Raw genomic sequence first — 12,245 nt, 5'->3', positions numbered from 1 at the left:
ACAAATTTACCATGGTACAATAAGATTCATGTAGATTAACCTATAATTCTGGTGTTTGTGTCAAAGAATTTATGGACAATAGTAACATTGAGTTTGATTACTATGGTAGACTTGACGAAATCATAGAGGTTGAATATCCTGCATTACCTATAAAAGGGTGTGTTGTTCAAAAATTCATGGTATGATCCAACCCCTAAAACAGGTACCATAATACATCCAAACTATAATTTAGTTAAGGTTAATACAAATAAATGGTTCGATAAGTTTGAACCTTTCATTCTTGTGGAACAAACAAGTTAAGTTTTCTATCTTGAATACCCTATGAGAAGATCTAGTGAATAGTTGTCTATTTGTCAAATTAAGCATCACTTGACCATAAAGATGTCGAACACCATCACTGCTCAAAATCATAATGCATTTCAGAATGATGAAGTGGAGAGATATTTAGTCGATTCACACCTCTAATCTATATCTTAATTACTTGTAGATGTTAATGTCACTTACGAGGAGATAGATGATGGAGAGATGCCCAATAATGAAGATCTTGTTGAATTAACAGAGTCTAGTGATGAGGACTTAGAAACTGTTAATGTTGATTAATCAGATGTTAATAATAATTAAATATTAGCATTAGTGTTTATCAAGTAAGTTTTGCTTCCATATTATTTTGTATTTATATTATCATGTTAGTAAACTTTATTATGATGTATTGTAATATTATTTTGTAGATATTATTATGGAAAAAAGCAACAGGCAGTAACACTCCATGACTACAAGGTACATAGAGTTGTTGGGAACTCATAAGTATTTTTTTATTATTAGTAATTCAACTTCATATATGACTTTATTTATAATATATTTCTCATACCTTAATTTTTTTTTTATAGTTTTACTCTTGATGGCCACTGAGTTGTCACTTATATCATTAGAAAATTCAAAGAATGAGTATGCGCTTCTGGTACTACGTGGAGGCATGTAGACCAAAAAATGAAGATGTTTTATTACAATAAAGTTGTAGTAAGTAAATTTAATATATTTGGTATTCTATAATATATTTAACCTTTAATATACTAAATTTTCAACTTATAATTGTAGAAAAATATAATAGGAGGAAGGTCATGAGGAATAATTTAAAAATACTTAGAATAATTATTACGCAAAACTCCACAGTGAACTTTATTATATGAGAAAGAAGGGCACCAGGTCAGTGTATGTTTCAGTCGAGATATAAAGTGCATGGATGACCACCTGAGTTACAGAAAGATGGTAGACAAATGTTGAAAAGGCTTAATCAAATAGAAATACAGAGCCAAATGGCCCAAGTATCAGAACCGCTCGACATACATCATGATCCAAGTCTATTGTTGAGCATGTCATAGATCTGGTGATTAAAGTTATATAAGTAAATTTTGTATTTATTACCAAACTTATATAACTCTGTCCCAAATTATTTGTGTAAGCAAGAATGTAAACTAACTCACCAACCCACTTATATAGAGGTCTTTCTCAAGACCCACAAGAAGAAGGATGACACATTTGTCGATCCTCAATCCCAGGTCATACATATAATATTATTAACTTTATTATATTTAATTATTTCTATCTTGATTAATTTTAGCAACTGTGATCAAATCAGATATTAATCATATTATATTTTTCCACACAGGAGGAAATGACAAATAGAGTGGCTTAGACATCTTAATCACTAGCAGGGGGGAGTCATAGTCTTTATCCATCGAGGTGCTAAATAAGATATATTATGATGTTAACAGTGGATGGACAAAAAACTCCACCCTCTACGACCTTGGCTCCCAAGCCAAAGTTGTATTTGATCATTTGAGAACTCCTAGGGGTCGTGCTAGTTCCTCTTCTTCTACTAGGGTGTAGTCTTTATTATGTCACCGCAAGTGTACGATTTCGTCGTCAGTAATAAAAAGATATCGATCCCACAAGGACTGATTATAAGCACTAGAGATGTCTCACGAAGAATTAGCTAAACAGTCGACTAAATAAGAATTGATTTGGGTAAAGAAACTATAAATAGAAATAAGAAAGTAAATGAGGTACTTAGTTTTCGTAAATGTTCTAGAAGTTCAGTTTCATTGTGATATTCATCAATGTAAAATGATTCACCAATTAATATCCTCAATTAACATGTATTTGTAGGAAGTTGTTGGTTTTCTCCTATAGAAGATAATCGGCAAGGGATCTAGATCTACACCACTAGTAATTAAATAGATATTATTCCCATGAAGTCCGTTAGCGGGATTGCCTATCACTAGCGTTCCTCGGTCATACAACATAGAAACATATCTCTACTCAATACACATAATAGTGTAGGTAATAATTGCATTCAACCATCCCACTTCCTTGTAAAAACTTACTTCACCTTTCAAGGTAACACCCTAGACGCCCGTTAGTGGGACTGTCTGTCACTAGCGTCCTTCAGTCATACAATCTAGGGTATCCCTCTACAGGATCCACAAGTATCACAAACATTCAATCAAACATGATAATTAAGTCCACACACATGAATCCATACAAGATCAAATAGATACAAAACATGCTAACATCATCTAGATAAGAAATTGGCATATCCATGAGTTCTTACATCAAATCACACCATAATTACTCCCTTAATCCTTGAACAATAGATCTACTCCATAGCACAAAGATAAAGATCCGAAGATATAAGGATTACAAGCATTCCAATCCTAACTTGGAGAAAGAGAAGAGAAATACTTATCTAGTTGCGATGAGTGATCTTCGAAACCGATCCTTAGCATCCGGAGTCGATATGGAGATGGAGATGGCCTCGGATCATCGAACCAAGATGGGAAATGATGGAGAATAACACCAAGATGGATCTCCCTAAAGGGAGAGCGTTCCTCCCTTAGAAAGGGGAAGAAACCCCTTTTTATAGAGCTAGGCACAGACACCACACGACCCGTGACACAATCACGTGGCCTTCACATGGCCTCGCATCTTCCTCTCGGCCAGAGTGACACGGCTATGTGGATTCCACACGGTCGTATTTTGGTTTAGCTCTGGATGGCCTACACGGTCGTGTGGCTTACACGGCTTGGCCATTCTTGGCCTCTAGAAATCTTGCACGACCGTGTGGACCATACAACTAAACCCTGCTTGCTCTCTGGAAGTGTTGCATGACCCTGTAGATCCACACGACCATGCTCTGGATATGCTGCTATGGTGACATGGCCGTGTGGATCCACACGGCCATGTCATGCTCTCCCTCTGATGAAGCCACACGGGTTGTGTGCACCACACGGCCAAGGTCACTTTCCTCCTTACTTCTTTGACATGACCATATAGGTTACATGGCCAATGATATTTTCCTTCAGTTGTTGTCTGGATTGACCATGAATATTGTTTCCTCTCCAAATGACTCATTAAACACTTACAAGTTAAGTGTACTAATGTTTATGAATAAAGATTGTGACCCCCTGAGCATGACATAATGGTAAGACACCCGAGAGTTCGAATCTTAGGGTTGGCAAGGAATGTGTCAACTAAGTTCAAACTATTGGGATTTGGTACCATAGTTTGCATAATCATGATCCTATGCAATCGATTTAGGATCAAGATCGGATCGGTTGGAATCAGATCATAAAATAATATAATCCTACCTAAAACCCTAGAAATTTTATAGTACATGATTAATAATAAGAAAAGATATTTAAATAAGTCATTTGTACATAAAAAAATTAATAATTTTGTATATACATTGTGGCAAAAGGCGAAACGCTCGCCCAAAAACTAATAATTTTGTATATACATGCAATTGTTGACACTTGATACAAATATTATTCCCTGTATAAATTTAAATTAACTAATAATTGAATTACCTTTCTAGCACAATTGCACTCAATAATATTTATATTTTCATATCACAAAATGAAAGAGTATAAAATTTTACTAACACAATAACAATAATGACATTCAAACTCAAGAATGTTCTCTTAGTTCACAAGATGACACAGTTTAAAAGCCAACAAAGCAGCTAACGCAATGGAAGCTATTGAATCCGTTAATTCGAACACAAACGCTAGAAATAATCTTCTAAAGATCTATTGATTTTGTAGAATGCCAGATAATAGATATTTAAAAACTCATTGTTTTGGGAAAAAGAAATGATAAAATATTATTGATCAAAAAACTGACTCAGAAACAAACAAATGTTTAAATAGTCTCAAAACTCTAACCCTAATTTTACAAAAGACAAAAATAAGCTAAATTATAAAATAGTTTGGAAAGATAATTTAAAAAAAAGATTAAAACTCTTCTGAGCCTTTGAAAAAACTTTAACGATATTTTTTTATCTAAAAATTGAGTGATTACCATTAAATCTGGTAATCAAGTGTAGATCTCTAAACGAGTTTTGATTTGAAATATTATAGGTCTCATGGCTAAACCTAAGTCAAAAGTTATAACCTCTTAAAACTTTTATATTAGCAACCCCTAACAAAAAAAAATACGTAGAATCGTTTGTAATGTAGGATCGTACTGATCCTACGAATTCTATTCTGATTCTACCAATCTCTTTGATCATGCTCCTATTCCACTACAAAAAATGATCCTATACAATCTCGGAGTGATTTGGTGCTTCCGGATAATAGGATCGTGCGATCCTACGATCCATATTATGATTTTACAAACTATGATTGGGGTAGCTAAGCTTCTGGGTCGTCGGGTCGCTTGCACTTTTGGATTTACCCGATGGATGGACTAGGGAGAAGGTCAGCCACCTACAGGATTAATCGGGATGTTAAACGTGGATATCTGAATTACAAAAAAAAAAAGATTGTGAACTCATTGGTTATTTTTTATAGTTGACACTAGGTGTCCAGTTTACACTAACTAATCCTAGAGGTGTTTAACATAGTCTCATGAAAATTTTCAACTTGCCACCAAGGTAAATTGAGAAGTGCTCGCAGTGAATGATCAATCAGTTAAGCGTTCTTAAGTCAACGACCCATTGAAAAAAATCATCCATTAATTCATCAAAACTGGGACTCGATTCTTAGATGTTTGAGAAACTAAAAAAATATCTATCATTGCACAATTGTCCGAGGGGCATGTGAACTCATTGTTTATGAATAATATTCATGAAAAAATTATAAATTAATTTTATCAATAAACTTCTTATTAACTTTGTAAATAGAACTAGAAGCTCTAAAAGAACAAGTTTGTAATATTGAGTTCACTAACCAAGATTAAAAAATTAAAATCTAATTTTTAAATCATAGATCAACATTTTATTTTGTAGCTCAAAAATAAATCTAATTTGTTTCTCCTTAATTCGTTAACACGTAAATGGAACGAAGAGGATAATTAATAAATAAATAAATTTTGAAAAAACATGTTGAAAATCCTTCTCAAGAATTAGTTTGTGAGGCCAAGGTGAATGATTCTTAGATGATATTTTGATTGAGTATCCAAGTAAACTCACATATAAAAATAGAAATGATAAGGTAATAGGAGGGAAATTTGAAATATAAGAATGTAATTGAATAAAAAAAACAAAACATTGATTTAATTTTCATCAGAGACGAAAATTTAAGATGTATTTTTGATAAATTAAACGGCTAAAAGTTTGGTCTTGATATATTTTCTGTAATAATTTTAGTTAAAATAAAAAGTAAAATATTTTTATTTATTAAAATTACTATCCATTGAGTACTATTATATTAAATTATTATCCATTGAGTACTATTATATTAAATTATTATTATTATTATTAGTTAAGATAGTTGTAATTTGAATTCCATTTAATATTGTAACATTAGTTTTGAAAAAAGTGCATTTTTAGAATGAAAAATAAATAAATGAGACGTTTTGATAATTTTTTTAAAACGGTAGTATTCTTTGAATGGAAATAATAATAAGAGGATTTCGAATTTTTTTTGCTATTTAATAATTTTTTAAAAAAAAATGACATTTACTTTAATATATTTAAAAATCTACAACGATTAACAGACACTACCGTCGCTTTGGCCGAGTGGTTAAGGCGTGTGCCTGCTAAGTACATGGGGTTTCCCCGCGAGAGTTCGAATCTCTCAGGCGACGAAACTTTTTTGTATAATTTTCTTCCACACAATTTCACAGATGTTGATTGCATGGGCTTTCGGATCATTTGGGCTTGTAACACTCTGTGAATTAAATGTCCCTCACTTTTTGGAGGCCCAAAAGCATCTGTTCAAAACTGGAATATTCTCTAATATATGACCTTTCTTATACAAAAAATTTGATACATGTTCGCGGGACTGATAGGCTGCTACGACAATTTTCCGATTTATCTTAATAAAATTTAAAAATATTATATTTTCTGATGGTGTTAACTAAAAAAATAAAAACAAAAACAAGCCTGCATTTCCTATATTTTTCCTAAACCAGCAAGGAACTCAACTCATGACCCTTTTTTTTTTTGTTGAAAGAAAACTTTAGCATAATAGTAAAATTATTCCACCTTATAATCACAGATTCAAATCCCAAAAATAACCTCTTATAATTTAAAATAAACATACAATAAACCAGATACCCTACACTGACTTTCGTGGGTATAACATTTTTTTACATCTTTCCTTAGAATGTCTGAAAATGATTTTGAGAAACAATTTAAAACTTTATTTGCCAAACAAAAAATTAAAAAAAATTAAATAAACTCAAATCAAATCCTATCTTATTTTTCCTCTGACTCGTTTACTCAAAGAAACAAAAAAAAACGAACTTAATAGCAAAAATCGCCTTGGCCAAGTGACTAAGACTGGCAAAACGAATATCGGAAGTATATTCGATTAACAATTCAGAATGCATGTTCAATGACTAGCACATATTGTAGTCTAATATTTATGAACTCTATAGAGAACTTACGAAAATAAATACTGCATTCATAAGAATTATTTCATAAAAAGTCATGTTCTACCAAGCTTCTGGCGACCAGTTACCCAAAATCCTTCGAGTTGGTGGTAGCTTTTCTGCCTAGTTGTAGTTTCATGCCATCCTAATAGTCACTGGCATGAGCAGCATAAAGAGCACGAACACGATACGAGGAGGTGGAGAAATTTACACAGAAAAAGGTTCGATCCATTGCCTTATCATACTTATTGTTCAAATCGTGGAAACAAACGAGCTTTATAGTTTTCCTGAACCGAACAGCAGCACTTAACCTGAGAGGGGAAATTGTTCGCCAATTGACATTTTCAGGCAGCAACCAAAACTGCTGCCTCTTCAAAAGACTTGTGTTCTTGAACCTCATCCTGATCTGCCCCTCTTCGAGATCACACAGTAGGCTGCAAGAGAAGAGAAATGTTACCCAATTCTGTAATATATCTTAGAAAGATGTTGCAATTTGAACGATGACCGAACAAAGGGGAAAAGCGAATTGCACAGAAAAATACCAGATGCTTCATCAGAGTATAGTGTGACACGAGTGTCTCTTTTGGTCTCTTTAGTTTTTGTTAACGACGAAAAGTTGAAAATTATGAGACCGATAAGTGATCCTGATGTAAGAAAACAGAAACTAGGATCCAACTAAGCAAACAAAATTTTGAGATACCTTTACGATCAATGTGTGAATTTATTTAAGTGATTTGTAGGAACAATTCAGAACTTTAAAGCACATTATAGCTATAACACATCTGAATTCTATGCAGACTGGTAAGCAAAAACAGCATTTAGAAGTACCACCACCAGAAAGAATAATAAACACATGCTCGAATTAACTACAAAAACAACATATGACCCTAATAATGTATTGCATGACAATGGTCTCGTATGCAGGTGAATCGATATATGATCAGTTAAGTGGACAGAAGACAAAACAATGACGTTGTGAGGAATAAAGTCGTCAAACAGCTACCATATCAAAGTAAGAACTCAGCCAAAAAAAGATAAATAAATGATAGACCAAGTGCCTAAGATAAAACTTCATTTCCATATGATAATGCATATGCCACAAAACAGTATGCATATTAGTATTTCCATGGTCCTATTACATGGAAGAAGCTGAGTTTCTTTTCTCACTAAAATTCTCAAACAAGTGGCTAATTGACCGTTCGCAGCACTCCCTTCATAATACCTCCACCAAACACATACGTAAAATTTGGAAGAGATTAGTATCTACGTCAACGCAATGATTGACCATTGTGCCAGAATGTAAGTGACAGCAAATTTTGAAGCATATGCACAATTGTAAAAGAATAGAAAATATAACAAATGGTAATTTAATTATATTTTAATTTAAGAATTGGCATGACTTACACAATTAATTATCATATTTGAAAACTGTAAGAAGCATGATACACACTGCTACAAATGAAAAATAGTCACAAGAATATTAAACAAAGTTTAAAAGATTAAGATTAAGCAACAATTCAAATAACAAATTATATAATTCCTCATAACATTTGTTAAATTCTCGAACCTTGTCTAGCAGCATATTTATTTCAGGCATGAGGCGCCTAAAAGCGCTAAGTGCTATGGGGCTTGAGGCCCAATGCACAAGGTGAGGCGCACAACTTATCAAAGTAAGGCGCTCCGAATATAATTTTTTACAATTCAAACATATATAGAGAATTTCTACTAAAATATTTCATTAACAAAACTATAGTGGATAAAATATTAAAAAATAATATAAATATAAAATTCACTAGTAAATAAATATATTATACACATAATTCAAATTAAAAAAAAACCCAAATATCTAAATCATCAAAATCTTCATCATCTTTCTCAATCATATTATCATCATCATCACCAGATGTTTTAGATTTGTATAGTTGAATCTTCATCGATTTCGTAAGACCCAGCGCCTTAAGCGTGCCTGGTGCCTCTAACAAGGTGCATGCTTAAGGCGACGAGGCACAAGAGGCTCGTCGGGTTGCGCCTTGCGCCTAAGCGCAGTGAGACAAGCACTTTTAATAACTATGGTCTAGCAATAAGCATGCCTAGATGTATAACATTTGTTGAAAATCCCATCATAACATTCTTTGCAAACTTGTGGGACTAAAATAGTGGATAGATACAAATCCATCCTTAGATGAATACTACCTATTATCCATGAATAAAGTATTTTTTTTAAAACAAAAGTAATTGCCTGTATTCACACTATGCTTGGCCCAACCAATCAATAACGATCAGTATGTTTTTATCTGGCCACCAATTTAATTATGATCTGCGCAATGCAAATCAATTTCATCAACTTTAAATGCTCCAGATTATAGGTCAATCTAGTGTTCTTGATACTACTAGATCTACTAAACTAATGAGAATAATCAAATATCATTCGTTTTGTTCACAACTTCTATGGTTTGATTAGGGCATGATCCACTGAGAAGTGTAGATAATCATACTATTGGATTTCACAGTGACTCCTAGCTGTTGCAAAATGATTTACACTGAAAAAGAATTTCATCAAAGTCTATTACCATACGGTAGCCTTTTCAACAAGCTAATAACATTAACAGATTTGAAGCTGCTGGCCTTGCTTGGAGCCAAAAGCAATAACAAAGAAGAATGGGCATATTATAGTTACCTTTTTATGAGTACTAAAAGCTTGGGATATGTAAACAAATTTATCAGAATAGAGCTTTGGAAATGCCTTTATTATGAGTACTAAAACTTTGGACATGCAAACAATTAATCAGAACATAAATTGCAGTGGAGTGCTTATTCAGGAAAAAATGACTTTATCATGATACCCTCAGAAACAATGCAAACCTATTTAACATTATCACATATTTCAAGCAAGAGCAATCAAGTTCAAACCTTAAACACACACAAAAAAGGAGAGTAAGTCCCGATCCACACCTCTATCGCATTGGATCGATTCAGTTAGTCTTGGGATCTGGCATAGGGAACAGCCCCGCTCCAGCCGCCCCTCTCGGGGGTGCGAACCCGAGGAGCTTCTGCAGATTGGTCCGGATGCTGATGGAGCAGAGGAAGTACATGAAGACCATGGAGCAATCAGTAGGATCGGTTCCGGACAGACCACGATGACTCATCTTGAGGACCAGAGGGACGGGCCTGAACGGGAGTTTGGCCACCACGCGACCCTCGAAGAGGGAGTTGAGAAGACCGAACGCGATGAAAAGGACGGCAGCGACCACCGCGCCAGACTTGAACTTGGACAGCGAGAGGTCGCGGGTAGCGTCCTTGAGGCTGGTCTCCACACGGTCCATCTTCTTAGCTCGGGACGAGGACGAGGACGCAGAGGGCGCGGAGGAGGACGCCGGCTTCTTAGAGGAAGAAGAGGAAGAGGAGGACTTCATGGAGTCGAGCTTCTTCGAGGCCTTGTCGATCGAGGAGCGGAGAGCCTTGTAGTTGGAGGTGCGATAGATAAGGACCCAGGAGATTAGCTCGCAGATGAAGGCTGTGGCGATGGAGATGCCCACCACCGCGAGGCTGTCGCCGTATCTGAAGGCCGGAAAGAACGACATGATCCGGAGCCACCCACCGCCACCACCACGAAAAGGGTTGCGGCGGGGGAAGAGAGGTGGAGATCTGAACCGCCGTAGGCCGCAAGCAAAGAAGAACGAGTCACTTCAGGTTCGATTTACCTAAATACCCTCGCCCGTTTTATATATACAGAACAAAATATATAAAACTAGACATGAGTATTTAAAGCATCCGCAATTACTCATCGTCAATCAAAGATAGCGGTGATGGAAATCAGATCATCTCTTCCAGATTTTCGTATCCTCGTATTTCCATATCGATGGGACGGATTTAACATCCCATAATATGGGATTCATTCCCCAGTCTTATTTATAAAAAAAAATTTTCAAATGGAAAATATAATCAAAACAATATTGAGTGTCTCGATTGGCTATCGTATGTACTTCTCAATTTATCCTGGTGGTCGATGAAAAATTTCTATTAGACCGGATCGATCACCCCAAAAATAATCAACAAGGTTAACTAGGATTATCATTTCATTTTTTTTTATATCCTTAAAATGTAGACACTGTCCATTATTTTTATTTTATATATCCTTAAAATGTGATCTAATTTATCCAGAGAAAATATAAAGACACACATGAGAAAATATAAGAATATAAAAATCTTGAGACAAAATTTGATCATGATGATGAATCTGGACCAAAATAGTATATCACTGATGGCAAAAGGTGAATACGTTCACTCCAACACCTCCGTCAATCCGTCCTAAGGCTAACACGAGGAGGTAAATCATGGGCGGCTACTTGCCTTTGGAATAGTGACTAGCACATAAGGGAGACATTTACCTCGATTTTATCGAAATTCGAACCCCAGACCTTATTGATGGCAACACTTCATGTGCTAGCAACTATACTCATCCGAGGGGAGCCAAAATAGTATCTCACGATACTAGCATTTGTGGATATCTCATTGCGTATGTGGAACCCTCTTGGATCCGTCTCCACGACTCAGCTACAGGGATAGCCAAAGAAGATGGGTTCCTAAATCTCCTCTTGAGATCCATATAAAGTACCACTCTTGTTTGGCCCTCGTGGGCAATCTATGTTATGTGCCTCCGTCTAATATATCACCGTGTGATTTAGCTGTAGATAGCTCTTTTGTCTCCTCATGATGGCACAATAGTCAAGATATAGGGTATAATTATATAAGATCTTGGGATTAAAATTTTACGTATTCGAGCATGCCTTATCATTTATACTAATGATTAATAGTTATTTAAAATTAACCTCCTTAATTTAAAGATGAATTGACAAGACACTAAAAATAAACGAATCATCTTTTATTACATATAGATAGTTCTTTCTAAGTGTATTGACCCAAAACTTATTTGGACTCAACAATAAAAAAATCTCATAGGCCTTACCAACCCGGTCAATCTCTCCATCAAATCAAGCAGTCATCATCTAAGTAGCAGCCAACGATGTCCCAACAACAGCCAATAATTGAGTGTGTATTTACAGTAGCCTCTTTGATCAGAGGCGAATTTCTGTGTCTCGACTAACATATCCATAAGTCACCTCCGCGGAGGTACAAGTGATGAATCGACTTAATCCAAACTACTACTTCTCTTATGATATAGTCTGTAATAAACAGACTCAGAAAATAATTTGACAATTAAAATTAGGGTGACATGACAACTAAAATCAAAGTGACATGATAATCAAAGTTAAGATAGGAGTATACTTTCCAGCAAACTTTGTGGTTTAACCGGTAGTAAGGCTCTTGGGTCTAGCCCGATCGACTTACAAGTCATGCGGGAGAGGGAT

General features: G+C 35.0%; 1 protein-coding gene and 1 non-coding gene across 2 annotated transcripts; one reads left to right on the top strand and one right to left on the bottom strand.

The window, feature by feature from the left end:
* The first annotated feature begins 6,005 nt into the window (after positions 1-6,005).
* On the top strand, positions 6,006-6,087 carry TRNAS-GCU. The gene has a single exon. It is a non-coding gene; the product is annotated as a tRNA-Ser (tRNA).
* Positions 6,088-6,887: 800 nt separating this feature from the next.
* LOC122041312 (calcium load-activated calcium channel-like) lies at positions 6,888-10,541 on the bottom strand. The gene is made up of 2 exons (XM_042600947.1): positions 9,829-10,541; positions 6,888-7,310 (listed from the first exon to the last, which is right to left on the bottom strand). Exon 1 carries the CDS (start codon positions 10,455-10,457, stop codon positions 9,849-9,851), a length of 609 nt encoding a protein of 202 aa, XP_042456881.1. The 5' UTR covers positions 10,458-10,541; the 3' UTR covers positions 6,888-7,310; positions 9,829-9,848.
* Between the last annotated feature and the right edge of the window lie 1,704 nt (positions 10,542-12,245).

This window comes from Zingiber officinale, chromosome 2A, assembly GCF_018446385.1.
Source record: "Zingiber officinale cultivar Zhangliang chromosome 2A, Zo_v1.1, whole genome shotgun sequence".
Taxonomy (NCBI): Eukaryota; Viridiplantae; Streptophyta; class Magnoliopsida; order Zingiberales; family Zingiberaceae; genus Zingiber; species Zingiber officinale.
The sequence above is the reverse complement of the archived record's forward strand: the minus strand, read 5'-3'. Positions and strand labels throughout refer to the sequence as shown.

Bases quoted from the DNA above. Each gene is read 5' to 3' on its own strand.
- LOC122041312 (XM_042600947.1), bottom strand. From the start codon at position 10,457: ATGTCGTTCTTTCCGGCCTTCAGATACGGCGACAGCCTCGCGGTGGTG.